This window comes from Clupea harengus, chromosome 11, assembly GCF_900700415.2.
Source record: "Clupea harengus chromosome 11, Ch_v2.0.2, whole genome shotgun sequence".
Classification (NCBI taxonomy): domain Eukaryota; kingdom Metazoa; phylum Chordata; class Actinopteri; order Clupeiformes; family Clupeidae; genus Clupea; species Clupea harengus.
In genome coordinates this window covers 22,907,080-22,927,880 of record NC_045162.1, presented here as the reverse complement: position 1 = coordinate 22,927,880, position 20,801 = coordinate 22,907,080, and the positions used below count along the sequence as shown (strand labels likewise).

Genomic DNA, 20,801 nt, shown 5'->3' with positions numbered 1-20,801 from the left:
TATTCTATTTTGTGTTTATTTTTCTAAATATTGAGAGACAACATAAAAAAACTGCCTCTTACTTCAGGAGTCTGTGGCTAAGCCAGTCATTTCCTGCATAGTGAGAATCAGGCCATTTTATGACCCCTGGTTACCTCAGCCAAGGGGGTTATGTTGTCGTTGCTGTTTGTTGTTTCTGCACAACAGCTAAAAGGCCTATTTTCATAAAATATTTGGTGGAGGGGGTGTAACATGGGCCAAGGAAGAACCCATAACATTTTGGAGCCAAGGGGCCGATCCGGGATTTAATTTTTTCACTTTCTGTAACATTGCGAGATCATTTGGCCTTGGCAGAGGGCTGCACTCTCCAAACACCCTTCTAGTTTGACATGCTAATGAAATGCTGCTCTAATTTGCTGCCTCGCTGGCGGGCTGTGTGAAGGTGAAGAGCTCAACTGCATTCAGCAAAATGGCTAGTGGCTGACTGGGTCTAAAAAGACACCCGGCAATGGTGTGGATGAATCTAGACTAGAGGAAATAATCGTAGACCCATTAAACACACCTACCTAACACCGCTCTGCACTTTACCATGAGGGGTGGGCAGGATGCAGAAGGGGCGTCAAATTGACACAGCTTGTTAGATTTAAATTCTCTCTAAGTATTCCGTGCTGATACTGAAGTCTTGTGTATGTGTGTACACTAGCAGCCAAAGTTCAATAAATATAATATATAAATGTAAATGTGAATATTGATACACAAATGGTTTAAGGTAAATAAACACATTTTGTTTAAGTTTAACCTCCATATTACATGCTATGAAAGATTATTTTTAGAATACATATTTTCTCTCTTAAATAATAAATACGAATTTACATTTCCCAGCCCTTACAGGACAGTGCATATTATTTACCAAGGTCATAAGAAGTATTTCTGCACTAAGTATTAACAACCCCTCAACTGCACTATTACACCTTTTGACAGACATAAGGTCTTGTCTTCAGTGAATTTGTATATGATTTAATTTGTATACAGTAGGGAGTATAGTATTGCAATTAGCTAACTGCAGCTTGATAATAGTAGACAGCATGGAAATTTAAACAAGCTCTAATGTTGAGAATTTTGTCTGCACCTGGGCTTACTCAAGTGTGTTAATGTTGAATAGGGAATACAAATGCATAACAAGGGACAGAAAAAGTTGTTATAGAAGCATCTCACTTTAACAGCATGACCTATATTATGATACAACAGCTTCTGAGCTTCTACAGTTCTTTGTCTTTCCCCATTGGTAAACACCATTTACACACTGACGTATAGTATATGGGGAGGGTTGATAAAAACAGCGAAACATCAGTGTTTTTTAATATAAATATCAGATTATGTGAAAAAACTTACGTCCACTGAGACATGGTTACATCATCTTTCTCCCATAGCAAATATAAGATTCAAAGGTTTCAAAGTGGAGTGGCTGCTAGAAGCCATACAATATGCAGTGACAGCCAGAGGTGAAGCTGTAAATTCTGGCTTCCTGTTCTGTCCTGCGATCAATTTGTTCACCTAAGGAGACTGCAGGCTGTCCATTACGCTTGTTTGTGACGCATCTTATAACCCCTTTGCCTGTGATTTACACTTGATAGACATTTGATTATATTTGACTTATCACAGTCATTTGATGAGACGTGATTACATTTGATTTGGCAGTATTTAGGACATAATTCACATTTTGGGGAGTTCCATTTTGGCATTTTTGCTGTTCAGTGAGAATGACACCCAGACCCGATCGAGGAGAAAGCAGACAGGATTCTGCCATCCCACCTAGGCCGACAAACATGAGCTTCACACTTCAACCACTCTTCCATACACAAAAAGAGTGGTTGGAGTATGACACATTAGAGAGCGCATATTGGTAAACTGCTCGGTAGTACCACTGTACTGTGACTTCAGGGGACCGGAGTATCTGAGAGAGAATGGCGGAAACCCCTACTCCAAAATTTGGCTCCACACTGGGTGTAAGCCACTGGTGCCAAGGCCTGGAGTGAAGCCAGGCCAGACGCCTGGCAGCCAAACATGGAGCAAGCAAGATCCTGCCACAGGCAAGTCACATTATGTCAACTTGCTGCTCTGGTCACATCTAGGTCTCCCCATATAGCGCTGGCTAAAGCAGAGAGGGGAAACTATACTGACAGTCACAGCAGGGGCCCTCTTTGCCTCTGAAGAGGAAGAACCAGAGAGTGCCCTTCGCCAGACACCAGCATCCAACTACTGCAGTGGAACAGTACATCATATGCCTGTGATGGCCTAGTGCCAGCACCTAAACATTGCACTGCAAAACTGCAGGGAATCTAGGGCAGAGTACTGCAAGGAGGGACCACCCAATGTGACCACAGTCACATTTCCATTCTAGACACCGAGGCCAGATGTGTGGCCTCCATGCATCATTGCTTCAGAGCCTATGTGGACAAGAGGCCGTCCGATTTGCAGGTAGTCCATTTTACTGGGTGTTCTGCCAAACACAAATGAAGAGCATTCTGAGTAGTCTACCAACAGTCTGGTAATGGTAGAGTGAGTAACAACTAACTTGGGATGTCATATTACCACTTCTGAATTCTGACAGGCCAACATGGAAGACCCCTGAATTGTGCCACCATCACTCTAAGCACCTGGATCCTAGTTGTTAAAAAGGGCTGTCTCACCAGTTGCCTCCAGCTGTGCACCCCCGCTGTGCAGGCCACTCACGGGACCTGGGGTCCAGGCAGAGGTCAGCCTATCAGTTGATCCCAGGAGTCCGTGGGGCTCGTGCACAGTGGAAATTCACTGGCCAGATGGTCACCCCATGCTGGGTTTCCAAAGCAGGTCTGAACATGCCCTCTCATCCCCCCCTCTGGCCTATATAAGCTTGGGCCACCACTGGCCAGTTGTGGGTCAGAAGAAGCTGGAGAAAGTCATCATCAAGGAGTTCGGTGGACTGTTCAACATCATTATCAGAGACATTCACTTTCATCATTGCCATGCGTCGATAAGATTGTGAGTGTTCTGTTGTCATATGTGTGTTTAGTAGCAAGTCTGTTTCGTGTCAGTGTAGATCATATATGTACGTTTATTTGTGTAGGAAGCATTCACTGTCAGATCTCATTTATGCTACTTTAAAGATTTACCGTTGGTAACGGAGATACTGGAATGTCCACCGTTACGCGGCACGGTATTAAAGGGACATATCCGCATTTATAGCCGTAATATTCATCATGTAGGCTATACTATATTCATTCTTGTTGTTTATATACTTGTTAATATTTGTATATATTTGTTATATATTATTTCCATAGAAACCACGGATTCAAGTGTGGATATGAGTCCTTTACACGGATAATCATATTCACAGTCCATTATCATTCAATTCAAGGCTTGAGTGTGTGTTTTCAATAAACATCAGTGTTTTCATCATCATTGGGACTTGACATCCGTTCTTGTTCTAACCGGACAGACCTGTGGCGATTTTCACCTATTTCATTTACCAGTAATACAGTCCTTTTGGGTTTCATTCAATTCAAATATCACCCTATTTTATAATAGTCTTTGTATAGCCTTCACTACTGAGGTCCTGTAGATGGTCCATCCATGGCTTGGTGGGAATGAAGCATTCTTGTGTGAAGATGCAGTGCCACCTGCAATTCCAGTTTAAAAAAACATTATGCAACAATTATACCTTAAAATTGATAGAGAAATATGAAACTCTGACTTTAATCAAGTATGTATGCGTGTTAATCATATGCCCTTATTAGCTGAAAAATGACTTTTCTGTTTCTGTCTATTGTTGATTCTTACGTTTTCAACTCTGTGTATGTGCTAAAAAATTGACCTTCTGTGTGTTTGCGTAAGCAAGGGCTGATAAGAAGAACTAGTAGTCCTTCTTTTCTGCCTTGCTGATGCATTACGTTGCAAAAAGCATAGCAAGATGACCTCGGATGTGGGAGCCCCACCATGTGGTTATCTCTAGTGCTTTGGTGTCAGAGAACACCAACTTCATTCTATATGAACCTTGTGTGATTTGTTTAACTTTGCTCCTCTCTCGTCTGCTGCAGTCTGGGAGTGAGCCTGGGCTCTCTCTCTCTCATCCTCCAGAACATCCTTTCTCATCCTCTCTTGTCTGCCAGGACATGCGTGAGCCCAACAAGCTTGTTGTTGTTGTTAAATCAAATATTATTTATACACAACTCTGGAGTCCTAGGTAAACATGAGTGTGAATTTTCACCTAACGTAATTGGGGGCTCGTCCGGGATTCCAACAGCCTGATCGACTCTTCACGCTGGGCTAATCATCAGGACCTGAACCGTGCAGCTTCAAAATCATTTTGGTGGTAGAGTGACTTGTAATACGGAGATAGGCGTCTGCCACACGCCTGGTATTGCACTGTGTAACTTTGGTGGACAGGGCTCGACACCTCTCGTGAGAACTACATAATGCTTTATGGCGCCACCTCACACAACAACTAGACCCTTCTGCTAGCTGTAAGAAGCTAGTGCAGTATTCTCTGTATGGACATTGTGGCAGAGGCGGCAAAGAAACTGAGGAAGACGTTGTTGGAGGAAGCGAGGAAGAGGAAGAGGAAGAGAAAGAGAGAGCGTAACCGAGCAAGAGACCGAACAAGAGTTAGTCTCAGACTGGTTTTTACTTAGTCAGAGCTAAAAGTGACAAAAGAATGCAAATCAGATAAAAGTCAGTAAAAAAAAAAAATTCTTGTGTTGTCGACTAGCTAGTTTTTCATCATAAACATCCCTGTCAATCTTATTTATGAAAGAATGCGGCATAAGCTGTAACCTCATCAGTGTCTCATGGAGATTTGTTGTTATTTGAGAAGCCCAGTCATTGACCTCAGTGCCGTCTCAGGCTAGCATCCAAATAACGCTTCAAATGCTTAGAAAACAATGTTTATAGGTTGAAGACGTAAGCAATTAAAATGTGCCATTACTACTAAACTAAAATGTGTCTTTCTTTTTTTGTTTTGTTAACGTACCTCTCCGATGTCACAAATAATTGAAATATGCAGTTATATTTCTGTACACTATTTTACTGTACCTTGTCAGTCTACATGCTTCTTTGACTTTGCCGTTGTCCTTGCAGGTTCCATATCCTTCTGCTTGTCTACAAATACACGTATACCACTGTCCTCAAAGCGTGATTTGTATTTATGACAGTGGTGTAAAAGTGAACCACACTTCGTAACTTAAGGGGGATATTAGTAGCAAAAATGACCAATTCTCGCATAATAATAAATAATAATAATGGACTTTATTTATACAGCACACTTTAAAATACAAAGAAGTCTCAAGGTGCTTTACAGGGTTAAACAATCAATCACAGTAATACAAAAAAGTAATAAAAACGCTAAAGTCAGACAAAAAAACAAATAAATAGGATAATATAAAATAATGGGGCTTTAAGTAAATGGGTTTCTGGTTGGATGTCAAACTTTATGGTCAGTGATGTGAAACCCTTGATGTATGTGTTTGGTGTGTGTCCTGAGCATGGGTTGTCAAACTGTGACCATCATGATTTCCTAAGGCCTGTTCTGACAGCTGTGTTCAATGCTGGTGCCTGATTAAGTAGATATTCAGACATGTCTCATGTGGTGTTTCACTGGCTTGAACCAAAAGCTGTGCTAATGCCTTCGGGCTTTATGACTTTGTTTGTCATACATGCAAAAGCCAGGTCCCCCCAGAAGAGTGACTGGGGCTCTAGGAATTGTATTAATCCCACTTGTGAAAGTATGAGAAATGCTATGGCTGGTTCCATCAGGACTGAGAAAGCGAGAGCAGGGAACGAGAAGTGAAACAGGAATCTGAAGAGAAATAGACAGGAAGATGAAGTGGTAAGAAACTGAAAGTCAGGAAGGAACTGAAGGGTTACAAGGACATCAGACTGATAAATACAACTTCAGAAACTTCACTTACTATCTGATACACACTGAACTTGTATCAAATATTCTAATAAATGTCAAGTGCCTTTCATATGGTCTGCTCAAACTTAATTTCCTCTACACAGCCACCTTTGAACTGAAATTTGATAGAAACACTATGTTCTGGTAGAGATGCTTTAATACAAATGTGGCAAATGGAAATCCATCGTCAGTTCAAGCATCCTAAAAGGAGAGAATTCTCAGATGAAGCCACAGTATGATTATCTTACCCGCAAGATAATAAGGGCGCCATCTACTGGGCACCCTATGTCATGGAGCATTATGAGTACACCTTGTGGCCCTGACTATCATATTCTTTTATAACCAATTTGCTCAAGTAAGCCATACAATTCTTATGGGGGTGGTGGGTGGGGTGTCATTCAATTTTCAGTAGTAGTAGCATAGTGGTTGAAAATGAGGAGCATACTAATCATTTGAATGATGAATGTTATATGAATATTCAAAAGTATTGTTCCTCAAAGCAAATACCTAACAATGATATTTCATTTTAATGTTTTATTATTATTGTTATTATTGTATGTGACTTCGCCCACTATAATTCTAGAAAGTGCTATACAAAAAAGTGAAAATATTATTATATAATCTTAAGCAGGACTTCCAATAACAAAACTATCATGTTCAGCACAACAGTCTCCAATGATTCCCTCAAAAGTAGTGTTGGATAGTAACTTATAAGAATGGATGCATTTACAAATATAAATCACTGGGGACCAAGAGTTACCAGTGGTACCAGTGGTTTATTTTGGGCTGCTCAACAAATTACCATGGCAACAACTGAACCCAGTAACCTAACCCAACCAGAACCACACCAGCACAGGGTCAAACAGTGAACATTTGGATACATCCAAAAAACACACAGTTCATGGGTTATTGCAACTTTGCAGTTTGAAACCTGCTCGGTAACCGTATATGTGAAAATAAACTGAAATTCAGCAGTTTTTGCCTGGCTAACCCCCGTAACAAGCGTATCTAGAAATTCTCTGGTGAAGGTAAGCGGGAAAGGTATCAGACCAATAGCAACCCCCTTCATTATCAGGTAAATAATTGGGCTACCCTCCACAAGTACCATAAATACATCATCAACACGCAATTAGCCTTCGTCCAATTTTTTGAAAGTAAAACAAACTCCTACAAGGCTGTTCATACTTTTTCAGTAAATTTGATGTCATTTACTGACCATGACCAAAATCATCAAAATTGAAGGCCTGGCCCATAATGACTACTGCCAATATCTTCTGACGTAACTTGGTACACACCACAACATTTTTCAGGCACCCGCCAAATTTTACGACATTTCCTCCACAGGAGGCGCTACAACTAGCACATGTCAATATCTGAAGAAATTCTGAAATCTGGTATACTTGCCTCATTTGATGAGGGTGTACAACTGACACGCTAGGGTAGGCAATTCAATTGTGGAGAAACCAGCAAGAGTAAGATCCCAGCCCCTTCTGTCAGAACTCTTCAATGAATGCACAATACCTACTGCCGGAGCACAAGTCCACAAGAGAGAGTTAGAGAAGGGCGCAGAGAACCGTTGCCATCGCTAACTATACACAAATGAGCTACATCACCAAATTCGTAAAACTTCTTGTTCAAAGCCAATATACTAACACAAAATTGAAATACCCTCAAACGATATTTGCTCACAACTTCAATGCAGACACCTGCGAAAATACACAGATAGATTAGATACAAGATACGTGTACACATAGCTACGGTCTACTAGCGTTAACGATGGGGTAACACACAAGCTACAAAAGTAGCTAGCTACATTGGCAGCACAGTTCAGGAAAATAACTAATTTCCCCCGAAACAAACATTACCTCCATTTCTATTTTTTGGCAACTTCTAAAAAAAATCTAAGCAAAAAAAAAAAAGAAGCCAGACAAATGATATTTATGTTCAAATATGACCATTTACGGAGTATCTTTTTTTTTTTGCCTTGCATATTAGCATAAACGCAATTAAATTGGCTTGCGCCTGTCCTGGAATATTTACATAAACACGTTTTAATTGGCTGGCGCCTGTGCTGCCGCTTGAAAAGTTGAACTCTCCCCAACTTTCTACCGCAATCAACGCAAGAAAACCAGCAAACCACAATTCAGTTCGGCAACGCATGACATCACCCCATTCAAAGGAATGGGAAGAGTCTCCGTTGAAGCTTCCAATGCTAGTTAATAGCTCATCATGCTAACTGCCACACCATCATCTACAAACCATAAAGTGCCTGGCTTCCTATCCCTGTGGTGGGTACTTTAACTGAACTTTCAGGTTTGGCTTCTGAACCCTTTTGTCCTCATCTCCTCTGCTGCCCACAAGACTTTTGTGGTTTACCCTCGTATTATCTTGGGCTCAGTCTAATTCTCTTTTTGGCATGCTTTTCTTCATGGGTCATCTTCTGTTAACTTTGTCATGTAACTTGTTGTTGGGAAAGGAGGGATGGGCAGTTTTGCTGGTGGTTGTTTATCCGCCAATGCGTTTGTGCTTGAAGCCACTCACAGAAGATATTGAGCTTCAGGAGTGAGGGTATGTGGGGGAAGGGAGAATATGCACAAGCAGCGACTGACACTCTTCCTAGCTCTGATTGGATGTTTTGATTCAGTTGCGGTAGATTCTTGCACATGGCATTAGAAGCACTGGGTGGAGACAGAGGAACATGATTTTTTTTCCTACAGATTATCCCTCATGCACTACTGTCAGGGCCGGTTATACCGGTAACCCACTGCATCTTTCAGCTACAAATCTGAAATCGGATATACTTATACTTGGCCCCATTTGCTCACATTTCCCAAAGTGGCAATGTCCTTTTTCACCTGTTGATGCTGTCAAATCCTTCAACCTTTTGACACTTGGGGCACCTCACACATTCTGCTTGGACCCCGATGATTGATACTTTCAGCTATATTAAAAAAGTATAATCGTACAGGACAACTGGAAGACGAAAATGAACATTTGAACATGTTTAGCAGCTTCAGCCAGCATTGAACATGCTGGGGGGAGAGGTCACTGAGTGATAGAACGAGAATGTCTGAACAGAAACTTTCAAATGCATCATGTTTATTAAGTCAAATTGTTCTACTGGTCCTCAAACATCAACGCAGTATGTTATTTGTGACACATACAGCTTGTGACAGTTTAAAAAACAGCAGTCAACATTTAGATATACAGTATGTATAAAATAGGATCATTTAAGTTAAACCTTTGTTTTGCTGTTTACAAATTTGGTTAGATGTAATAAGGGCAAAAGCACCTTCACCAATCCTGGACACTAAAAAAGACGTAGGTGGAGAGAGCAGGGTAGAGAGGGAGGAATAAAAAAAAAAAAATGAAAAAAAAAAAAAAAAAAATGAAGAGACAGACAGAAAGAAGACTCTAAAAGAAGAATTGTGATGAAATCTTTCAATTTAATTCATATAAAAGGTCCCCCCAGTACCCAATTGACCTCAATTCAATACTTTAGCAACATCTAAATCTCAAATAAGAAGAACAGAACACAGTAATTCATATTACACATTCTCGCTCACTGATGAAAGGATCACATAGCACACTACTCCGTCCCATCTACTCTGATCTGATATCAGAATCTGATAGCTCTCGTCTTAGCTTTTTCCTGATAAAACCTGTTTTCCCCTGACGCTTTCTTAACCCTCTTCTTGAGAATTCCTCATACACATAGCCCACAGAGTACTGTTCACTCCACGCTCACCTCCCATCACTGCTCTGTACTTCCCTTCCCTCTACCAAAAGTCACGGCGATGATAGGCGTCAGGGTCGCAGTATTTGGTCACAACCACCCTGTTGGCAAACTTTCTTCCTGTGAGCCCCTGCATTGCCTTTTGCGAGTCATAAACAGACATGAACTCCACAAAAATCTGGGGGGGAAAAAGAAAAACAAAATCAGCGAAACAATATAACCAGTATAACAATTCTGGTGAATATTTCTGGTGTATGTGTACAATGCATGGATATGTGAATTTACAAGCATTGCTATTCACAAACGTCACTTCACATAACTGTACATCTTAATATATTCTCATACCAACCCTTGTCTAGCTGTAACATTTAAATATACTTTACATGATTAGCATTTGTGCACATACAAATGCATACGGAAAGGTTTCAGACCCTTTCGTCTTTTCTTCATTTTGTTATGTTTCAGACTCATCTTAAAATGGATTCAATTCAAAAACAGATTTTCAAAGTGTTCTGTTCCTTTATCAAAATAACATTGTCCAATAGATTGAGTTCAAAATTCTTCACACAATAGCTCATGACAAAGTAAAAACAGGTTTAGATATTTGTGCTAATTTATTAAAAATCAAAATGTAAAATATCATATATACACCAGTGTGCACACCCTTTGATATGACACCCAAAAGCAGACCTGCCAAGTCTCCCGTTTTCCCCGGGTTTTCCCGTATTTCTGATTCATCTCCTGCCCCCCACACTATACCATTTTCCACCCATTTGTCAATCTGGCAACCTACATCCTATTGCGCAGGTGATCTTTCTGCCCAGGCTATTGACGCGCAAATTTGAAACTGCAAGGGAAAATGGCAGAAGGCGATGCCAGTGTACCACCGAAGAAGGTGAAATATGTTTGTAAATTTAAGTCTTGTTGGACAGAGGAGTTTCCATGCTTATCGAACAGTCATTTAGATAATAGTCATGCTTTTTGTAAAGCTTGTCGTATCGATTTCAACATAGGGCCCGGCAGTAAGAATGACGCCCGTCAACATGTCAAGTCTCAAACATATCTGTGCTGCCGGGGCACAAAAGGGCACTCAGGCAATAAATCATAATTTATTGCAATAGTTAGTTGTTATAATAATAAATAAGTGATTGTGAATAAATTCATTGTGATTACATACATAATACATAAATACATTTGTTTTTGTTAATAAATACAGTTATTGTGTATTTATTTATAAACTGAAGACTACATAATACATAATAAATACGTTGTCTATAAATACTTATATTCATAACATCCCTAAAAAACAACATTTGCCCGCCTCTGCCATCCATGCCCCCTTCAAATCTCCCCACCCACCGCCGCCACCGAAATCTTCCGGATTTTGCTACTCAAATTTTGGCAGGTATGCCCAAAAGTGAGCCGAGGTACATTTTGTTTCCACTGATACTGCTTGAGATGTTTCTACAACTTAATTAGAGTCCACCTGTGATAAATATTTTATCATGATTGGGGATTGCCAACACCTGCCTATATAAGGTCCCACAGTTGACAGTGCATGTCAGAGAAAACTCCAAGCCGTGGGGTCAAAGGAATTATCTGCAGACCTCAGAAACAGGATTGTCAAACTCAAATGTTGGCAGGTATGCCCAAAAGTGAGCCGAGGTACATTTTGTTTCCACTGATACTGCTTGAGATTTTTCTACAACTTAATTGGAGTCCACCTGTGATAAATTCAATTGATTGGTCATGATTGGGGATTGCCAATACCAGCCTATATAAGGTCCCACAGTTGACAGTGCATGTCAGAGCGAACTCCAAGCCATGGGGGTCAAAGGAATTATCTGCAGACCTCGGAAACAGGATTGTGTCAAGGCATAGCTTTGGAGAAGGGTACGGAAAAATCTCTGCAGCTTTACAGGTCCCAAAGAGCACAGTGGCCACCATCATTTGTAAAAGTTTGGAACCACCAACAATCTACCTAGACCTGGCCGCCCGGCCAAACTGAGCAATTGGGGAAGATTCTCTGGTCTGATAAAAAAAACTAAATTTAACTTTTTGCCCTGAAAACCAAGCGTCACGTCTGGAGGAAACCAGGAACCGCTCATCACCTGGCTAATACCATCCCTACAGTGAAGCATGACGGTGGCAGCCTCATGATGTGGGGATGTTTTTCAGCAGCGGGAACGGGGCGACTAGTCCTGATATAGGGAAATATGAATGCAGCCAAGTACACAGAGATCCTTGAAGAAAACCTGCTCCAGAGCGCTCGGGACCTCAGACTGGGGCGAAGGTTTACCTTCCAACATGACAACAACCCGAGGAACACAGCCAAGAGAACAAAGGAGTGGCTTCAGAGAATATCTGTGCATGTCCTTGAGTGGCCCAGCCAGAGCCCAGACCTGAATCCAATTGAACATCTGTGGAAAGAGCTGAAAATGGCTGTGTACCGACGCTCCCCATCCAACCTGACGGAGCTTGCAAGGATAGGCTAAGAGGAATAGGCAAAAATGTCCAGAAACAAGTATGCCAAGCTCGTAGCTTCTTTCCCAAGACGCCTTGAAGCTGTAATCGCTGCCAAAGGTGCAGCAACCAAGTATTAGGCCAAGAGTTTGTACAGATATGTAACCCCTAAATAACCTATTTTTGTCAGCAAAATAAAATTGCATATTTTCAAAAAACCTGTTTTCACTTTGTCATTTTTGGCTATTAATATATAATAATATAATGAACTCAATCTATTGTAGTACAAGTCTGTAATGTAATAAAACGTGGAGAAGGTGAAAGGGGTGTGCAGACTTTCCGGCTTGACTGCATGTGCTTTGCCAATAGCTGCTTGAATGCAGGCTGTTGATCACTATGGGCCTATGTGTCTGAGGTTGAGGTGGTATTCTGTATATGCAACAAATGTGAGAAATCAACATTGACTGGACATGACTTGGTTTTAACTGAGGTCAGAGCATTCCAGTTTACCTTGCCAGTGCCGGGCACTTCCACTCCGTCCACAGGCCTTGGGATCTCGATGCTCTTCACCTGGCCATATTTGCCGCACTCCTCCTTCACGTCCTCCACGATCTCCTCGTACTCGTCGTCATCCACCAGCTCCTCCGGCACCACCATGTTCATGAGACACAGTATTTCTGTGGGGATCCCGCCCATCTGGTTCATTGAGCTGTTCATCAGGCCAGGGACCTGCAGCGTCACCGGCGTCTGGTTTATACTTGTCTGGAGAGGACAAGAAGGGGCAGTGGTGAGGCGAGAGACATGGGAACAGAGTGAGAGAAAGAGTTAAGACAAACAGACATAAAATGAGATTCATCAGGCCTGAACTTGGAACATAGACAGGCATCTTTCAAAAGGCCAAATTCTCGCTCACTCCCTCTGACACTCACCAGAGTGGCATTTTTGGAGCCCACACTGGCTCTCTGCACCAGGAGCTTCTTGTCACCCAGCTGCATGCCATTCAGCCCTGCAATGGCCTGAGAAAGTGAACAGCATTAGACAGAGAGGTTAATGCAAGTGTCATTCAACAGATTGACTTTGCCTACAGCTTGGTCTCATTAGAGGCCTGACAAACTGTCAGAAGTGTCAGTAGTGTCCTACAATACAAACATCCATTCTAACTGAAATGTACTGCAAAGCTTGGCATTTCAGACGTAAGGGATACCCAGTGTACCTCAAGGACTAAATAATTTATAGTCCTGCTATTTACAGTCTTATTTACATTCCTATTTATCAACAAAAATAAGTCCCTCATAAAGCATCTGCAACATGATTTTTAATGTTCTGAAAACAACACTGTTTACATCTTTTGGCCATAAAGACAACACACAAACAGTCAGCAATCTAAGCTAATCAGCACAGATAGTGTAATAGTGAATCACCTGATCACTGACGTTGACATCAACATATTCGCAGAAGGCATAGCCTTTTGAGAGACCAGTGGCACTGTCCTTTACCAGGTTAAAGGCTTTCAAAGGTCCAAATGAGGTCAACAACTCTTTCACCTGAGAAAGGGATTGGCAAGACATTCAGAAAGGACACATCTAAAATACAGTGCATAAAATAGCTACTGCTTTCAACGTATCTTGTTTTAACGGCATTATCTCTGAGTGCTGATATGTAATGAAACCTTGTCAGTTCAAATAAATGATAGTCTGGACACAACACTGACCTGATCATCGTTGAGATAATTAGGAAGGCCGCCGATAAAGAGTTTGTGCGCCGAGTCTGGCACAACTGTTGACACCACTCCTTGAGAAAAATGTAAGGTTTAATTTTGGTACAAAAACCCAATCCCCTAATGCCACAAAACTGAGTTTAGATAAATCCATCACAATTACAAAAATAGTGTAGGGTCAGTAATCGAGAGTAACCTACCTGGTACATAGACGCTGGGGTTCTCACTCATACCCGGGAGAGGCTGGTAGTCATGCGGCCGGCGGATCTTTAGACTCTGGCCTTGGAAGATGATTCCGTCAAAGGCCATGGCCTGGGTTGTCTCGTCAACCGAACGGAACTTCAAACAGGCAAGGAAGAACAGTATTAGGCAAGAATGCATTCTGAGCATCACAGCCACAATATAAAAACTACATATTTCATTTCAATACAAAATTTCAATATTATTTATGCCAGAAATAGAGAGAGACCGACATGTTAGACCGACCTCCAGAAAGGCAAAGTTCTTATCCTGGTTGATCTGAACAGCAAGGACAGGGTTCCCTGGTGCCTGAGTCAATCCACCCAACCTCATCTGAGCGTTGAAGAAGTCCATCATGGACTCCTGCGGGCAGACAGACAGGGGACCAAAAGCTTCATATGGAGCCCAGAATATTAAAATCACTGCAGAACAGTAAGAGCTGCACATATCCCCTTTCATAATAGAAACCCTACTCCACCTCCAAAACTCACCTCAGTGATGCCAAATGGGATGTTGCCAACATAGAGTCTACGAGCCTGCCGGGTCATCTGGCTGCCGACCACTGGCACTGGGGTGGGGGTGACTGCAAGGCCATCAGGGGTCATGGTGGGCAACAGGGCAGTGGCTGGAATCTGACCTGCAGCTGAGTTGCAGATAACAGAGCAGAGTCTGAACATCAGAACATTATCTGAAGGAGTGTCTACTGACCTGCAAGCCTTGGAAGATGTAGATCACTTCCTGGCAAAATGCTTGAGAGTTACTGAAGACCTGTTTATTAAGTTTACAGCACAATGGAGATGAACTAACCCTGCATGGCTTTGTATTGCATGGGAGTGATGTGTTCAAAGCCAGGTGGTGGGACATCCCAGTACTTCTTGATTTTCTTCTTCTTTGGTTCACGATGTGGGGAACGGCTAAAATTCAGTTTGAGACAGACAGCAAGACAAAACTTTGAATGTAAAATGTACACTGTATGCGGGTATGGATCAGGGTTACCTGGCCCAGAGAATACATTGGGGGATCTCAAATAAATCTGATGTTCAACGTAAGTATTTCATGATCAGACAGTCCTTCACTATTTACAGATTTAAGTAAAACAACACTTCCATCAGTGGGTAAGGGTATCTGTCCAGAGGTACTCTGACAGGCAGCATACAGTGCATCACATCTAAATTCCCAATGCATCAACGCCTACAATATTTGCGACTGTCATGTTGAAGTTGAAGTCAAGGAGATAAATATTGTTTTAAATATAACTTATTAAATATAAGTTACCTGCGTCTCTGTCTACGATCTTTGCTCTCTGCATGTCGGTCTCTGCTAGTCCTCCTTTCTCTGTCTCGATCTCGGCTTCTCCGTTTCTTCTCACGGCTTTTACTTCGCGATCGACTGCGCCCATGGTGTTTATTCTCCTTGTCCCTGTCGGCTGGTTAACGTTGAATTTGAAGTGTTAAAAAGACACACCGACTTTAGCCATAACATTCAGGTGGTGTATATGTTTATACCACCTCATGAGGCTGGCAACTTGCCCAATGTAAACAACCAAAACTCAACCTACGATCATCTAAGTTGATGTTGTGTCATCATCTTCTTTAGCCCTGATGAACATTTATAAACAGATAAATGAAAAGAGGTATTTTCAGTAACTGGCAACTGTCTACTGATAACGGACAACAGTGTTGCTTGTTTAACGTTAATCTTTTAAAAAGGCTTGAAGATTCGGTTGTTCTACCAATTCTATTAACACAGTGCCATATCCTTGCACTGCTTATTATAATAATAATAATGTATAACACTATAGGATAGTGTTCATAACACGCGAGCCTTGGAAAAGCGCGCGTGTGACAAAGGTAATGACCAGGACCTATTAGCTTTCTTGCAGCAAGGAGATGTTTCATACGAAGAAACAATGCTAATCGCAGGCACAACTTCCACATTTAACAAAGACCATAATACATGCCAAATTTAACTTGAAAGCTCTGTCAAAATAAATATATCACTACCACTCAAATTACTGCAAAATGAGGCAACTCAAAAGAATGAAACTCAACGTCTAAATTGTTAATGTATTAAAAGAGAGGAGACAATAAGCTAGCTGTGAACTTAGCGAAGTGTCTATCGACAGCTAGCGCATATTTATTTCCCTTGTAAACAGTCTTGATGGGCTACTGATGTAGTTTGTTACGTGGCAAGTTAGCCTTGAGTATAGAGGGACAATGGAATCTGTCTCACCTTGTTTGTTTTCTGTCAACTGCCTCTCGAATTCATCAAATTCATCCGACATGTTCGTGGTACTCCACGATGCTAGCTAACCTTAGACGGGGGAGTGGTGAGCTTGGTACTCTGTGCAGCTACGCGCACTTTCAACGGACAACAAAGTTCACAGCGTCTGAATAAAAACCGTTATAATAACCTTATGCAAATGATAACCGCTATCCTACTTGAAGCAGATCGGCATCATTGCATGCACTGAACCCATCCAAATGTCTGTTCAGGATTTGATGGGCTAATTAGCTAGCAACTTAGCCAACTACCACATGAAGACCTTTCTAGAAAACGTGTTGCCTTTGAAATAATTAGTCGCTTTAGACTGGAATGAATGGCGATCTATCAGTCGATAAAGTAGGATATACAGACTTTGAACAAGATAGAGTACAACTATGTTATTTATTTTATTTCAATTCCACTTGGAAAGAAGAGCTCGGTCTAGCACGGTCGTTTCGCTCTTTTGACCTGGTAGCTGATTAAAGAATTTCCGGGTGACATTTTCAACAATAAAGGTCCTACAGATATTCAGTGTCAGGATATCAGTGGTGGTGGCGTGGATGGAAGAAGAGGTAGTATGCTGAGGTTTAAAAAGAAGGATACTAAAGTGCAAAACATCTCCAGTTTGATGCCCACGGCTGAATTAATCAGATACTTATCTAGCTATTCTTTCCTATCTGTCTGTCTGTCTGCCTGTCTCTTTAATTATGTATTGTTTATGCATTGCTACTACATGTGTTGGCATACATATGTATTGTCACCTACTGTACATATTCTACTGTATGCACGGAACCTGTGGAACCTGGAACAAACGTATTTTGAACTCTATGTTTTGATTACGATGTGCATTTCAGACAGCAACACCAGTGCAGACTTACAGTAGCCTATACTCGACAAACTGTTGTGCAACGGTCCTTCGTTGTTGTTCTTGTTTTGCAAGAAAGTTTTACAAATATACTTTAGCCTTATATTTAGCATTTTTCATACTATTGTATACAATATATTATTGCTAGACCGTGCCTACTAAATTTAAATCAATAAAACATGTTTTATCATTGATTTCAGCGAAATTATATCAGAATCTGATAATAAAATATCTTTAAGGAGACGGTGCAGAGCTGTTTCCCCATTCTTTCAATTAATGTTCGACAGACATCCACACAGTCAGAAAGAGGAGAATCTGGACCGATTTAACAAAATTCTCTGCTAGAGTATTGGCACACTAGTATTAGCCCTGCAGCCTGTAATGACACGTAGGGCACGTATTCATTTGCATTTTGGCCCAGTTAGCTTTCTATGTGATTGGTTTGCTGTGCTGTCAGTCATCCCAGCTAGGGGTGGACAAGAGAGCAAATTAGCTGTCTGGCAGGGGCTTAAGCCAATGGAAACATGGTCAACAAATCAGAATTCCATCCTTCGCCCGTCACTAAATGGATGGAAGTAGCGTCTGTCTATGTGAACGTCTCCCATTGGTCAAACATCAATGAAATGGACGGGTTAATGTTTGTTGTTGTTTCACTCAGAGAAGTGGACCAGTCGACATTTTAAAAATAGACTTCTTCATCACAGGACATTTGAGTAAAATCTGCCTTGTATCTGCAGTTAGCTCCACGTTTGCTGTGTTATCTTGTTCTGCTCCACAAAGGACTGTATAGTATCCCGTTTACTGGGTCTGATATTCAGCTGCCAGTGGTTTTAAGGTAAGGTTTATCGTTATTGCCATAGCCCTCTTCTTAGCAAGATATAGTTAGCCTTCTTCTAGCTAGCAAGTAAGTAGGGTGACTTATTTAGGTATGTGTATCACTGGGTTAGCTAACGTTAATCGCATGTTTCAGACGTGGTAGTATATTGCATAGTAACCTAGTTTAGTGTAGTAATGTTAATTGTCGACTATAAAGGGCAAAGCGATTGTAATGTGTTGTCATGTGAAAGTGTTGTAAAGGTACGGTTATCTCAGCTAGCGCTCGACTGTACTGGTCCCGATAAAGCTACTAATGGAAAGTTATCGTCGCTACGTAAACTAGCCCATTAATTTAGCTGGCAAGGTATCGATAACAAACCGTTTAAATTTATGACGGAATTTGTTCCACTTCCCCATGTTCTTGTCGTTTACAGTAGTGTACCTAATAGTCTGTTGTTCTAAAATCACATATTGCAAATATAGCTAATGGCTTATTGGGCCGACCACACCACTACCCCGCATCAGAATTAATTTGCTTATAAGTAATTCAGGCTTTAGGCTTAATTGTCTTTGTTGATATATTGCATAGTTGATATGTTGCGTAGGCTATTTTTATGGTATTTCATTCCCGCCTCCTTGTTAATAGTACAATAAGTCTAAACGGAGGACTTCCTGTTGCTGTGAAGTGTGTACATTTTACTTGTACATGTATTTTGTCGTAATCCTGTTGAATTTAAACTCCTGTTGTCATGAACATACTTGTGGCTTTCAAATTACACTAGACATGGCCATATTGTGGTGGCACACACATATGGATGGTGTCAATAACTTGTGGAAGATTTGAGGAAATGATTTCCCCCTGACTCTTCCCTTTAGATGAGTAGCCAGTATCAGCGTACCGTCCCTCTGGAAGTGAGGAGATCAGAGGGGGAGAGGGTCCGGGCTAAACATCCTGATAAAATACCTGTAAGTAGTCAGTCATAATTCATGCAGTATCACACAACAGTGTCATGATGTTGTCAATTGTTATTTCAGTCATTTACAGTGCAAGTGACATATGCTGAATGTTACAGAGCTAATTACTTTCTTACCATTCCGATAAGATTATTGTTGAGAAGGCTTCAAGATCACGAGTTCCAGAACTGGACAAAAAGAAGTACCTAGTTCCCGCAGATTTGACAGGTAAGTTAGCCATGTTTATGTTTTACCGTTCACCCCCTCTTATTGTCTAATGGTAGATTTGCACTGAGGTGATTTTGTGACTTAGCCCTATATAAACAGTCTTAAAAAGACTTGGTTTTTCATGTTCATGAAGATATTAAATTAAAATTTTTGCAATGCATCTTGTTCAAACCAATCAAATACTATTCAGGTGTTGGTAGTTGGCACTGAAGAGATTCTGTCACCTGTGTGAACAGTTATTTGTGTATTCACCATGGGTTTCTGTAGACCATTAATGCAGTATCTCCGCAGAGCCTGAGATGGTCACATGTAAGAACGGAATTACAGACAGACAGAATGACAAGAGCAGATTAAAGATGCTCTTGTAGGGCTTTAATCATTTTTTTGCACACATTTGCTGTAATGAATTACCTCTTATTAATATTGTGATGTAATGTGTTGTGACATTTGTATTGTAATATGTATCGTGTCATGGTAAAGATGGCGAAATCCAGCCCTAGGATATTGGACTTATGACATTCCTTTTATAATGAAATTAAACTTGGTGAAATGATATGTTTCTATCTGACCATTTGCAATTTCTTCCCCTTGTATGTATGCGCCAAAATCCTTGAATTTGCAAAATCACAAGATTGCAAAATCCTGGAGTGACTGGTTAATACTTACTCTTATCAAATGTCTTACAGTTGGTCAGCTGTGTTTCCTGATCAGACAGCGAGTGTCTATGAGGCCCGAGGAGGCCCTCTTCTTTTTTGTCAAGAACTCCCTCCCCCCATCCAGCATGTCCCTGTCTGCTGTCTATGAGGTAATAACACCACCTTGAAATCCTTGGCTCCCATCATTGTCATCAGCTGCCGAAATACATGTACATAATGTTTCACATATTTGCTTGATGTGTTGCATGTTAAACAAATACTAAGTCTTCATTCTCCACGGCTACAGGAACATCATGATGAGGACCTCTTCCTGTACATGACATACAGCAATGAAAGTGTGTACGGTGCCTGAAGCTGGTCAAAAAGGATGGAGAAAGATTGAGAATGGATGGTGAAGAAAGAGGATAGGGAGACAGACTAAAATTCCAAATGTTTTGCCACTATAATCCCACATAAGATAAATATGATGAGGAAAGGGCTTGGGCATAGCTAAAGGGTGGGGGCTGGGTGTGCATTTCTTTGAGTCAGTATTTTTGGAGTAATATTGTGTTACATAATATTCATGATCCATGTCAGAATTATGATTTGAAAATACGAATTTTGAGGAGAGTGGAGCTACGGACATTTGAGCGATCAAGGGTTGAAAGCAAGAGTATAAGTTTGGAGAGATGAGAGTGTGAGCTCATCTTTCTCTCTTGACCAGTTCATCTGTATTTAATGCAAATAGTATTTTTTTTATGTAATATCAAGGACTTTTTTGTGCAAAATAAACTCTTTGAGACTGATGACTGAAACATTGTCTTATGTTCTTCTACCTTTGAATCACTTCAGTCACAGCCCTACCTGTAGGCACGGCTTAATATTTTTTTGTGCCACCATTATTGTCGAGCATGTTAATGGACATTGGACACCCCCCATGCTCATGCATTCTTTTTACTGTTAAGATGTAT

General features: G+C 41.0%; 2 protein-coding genes across 3 annotated transcripts; one reads left to right on the top strand and one right to left on the bottom strand.

The window, feature by feature from the left end:
- Positions 1 to 8,993: 8,993 nt before the first annotated feature.
- Positions 8,994 to 16,835, bottom strand: u2af2a (U2 small nuclear RNA auxiliary factor 2a). 2 transcript variants are annotated; one of them, XM_012821576.3, is made up of 11 exons: positions 16,300 to 16,835; positions 15,343 to 15,493; positions 14,875 to 14,981; positions 14,559 to 14,710; positions 14,314 to 14,430; positions 14,028 to 14,166; positions 13,822 to 13,898; positions 13,532 to 13,654; positions 13,040 to 13,126; positions 12,621 to 12,872; positions 8,994 to 9,825 (listed from the first exon to the last, which is right to left on the bottom strand). In XM_012821576.3, exons 1-11 carry the CDS (start codon positions 16,349 to 16,351, stop codon positions 9,691 to 9,693), a joined length of 1,392 nt encoding a protein of 463 aa, XP_012677030.1. In that variant the 5' UTR covers positions 16,352 to 16,835; the 3' UTR covers positions 8,994 to 9,690. The 2 variants fall into 2 exon arrangements, with proteins under 2 accessions (XP_012677030.1, XP_012677015.1); XM_012821561.3 differs by having other exon boundaries at positions 13,822 to 13,901; positions 16,300 to 16,824.
- A 1,005-nt stretch (positions 16,836 to 17,840) lies between these two features.
- On the top strand, positions 17,841 to 20,636 carry zgc:92606 (uncharacterized protein LOC100000242 homolog). Its single transcript, XM_012821586.3, has 5 exons — positions 17,841 to 18,032; positions 18,890 to 18,979; positions 19,117 to 19,195; positions 19,882 to 20,000; positions 20,138 to 20,636. The coding sequence occupies exons 2-5, from the start codon at positions 18,890 to 18,892 to the stop codon at positions 20,201 to 20,203; spliced, it is 354 nt and encodes a 117-aa protein (XP_012677040.1). The 5' UTR covers positions 17,841 to 18,032; the 3' UTR covers positions 20,204 to 20,636.
- Positions 20,637 to 20,801: the final 165 nt, after the last annotated feature.

Excerpts from the sequence above, each read along its gene's own strand:
- zgc:92606 (XM_012821586.3), top strand. The coding sequence starts at position 18,890 with ATGAGTAGCCAGTATCAGCGTACCGTCCCTCTGGAAGTGAGGAGATCA. Across the intron at positions 18,980-19,116 it reads AACATCCTGATAAAATACCT|ATTATTGTTGAGAAGGCTTC; the intron begins GTAAGTAGTCAG and ends CATTCCGATAAG. Across the intron at positions 19,196-19,881 it reads AGTTCCCGCAGATTTGACAG|TTGGTCAGCTGTGTTTCCTG; the intron begins GTAAGTTAGCCA and ends AATGTCTTACAG.
- u2af2a (XM_012821561.3), bottom strand. The coding sequence starts at position 16,351 with ATGTCGGATGAATTTGATGAATTCGAGAGGCAGTTGACAGAAAACAAA. Across the intron at positions 14,431-14,558 it reads TCCCATTTGGCATCACTGAG|GAGTCCATGATGGACTTCTT; the intron begins GTGAGTTTTGGA and ends GTCTGCCCGCAG. Across the intron at positions 13,902-14,027 it reads CCCCAGCGTCTATGTACCAG|GAGTGGTGTCAACAGTTGTG; the intron begins GTAGGTTACTCT and ends ATTTTTCTCAAG.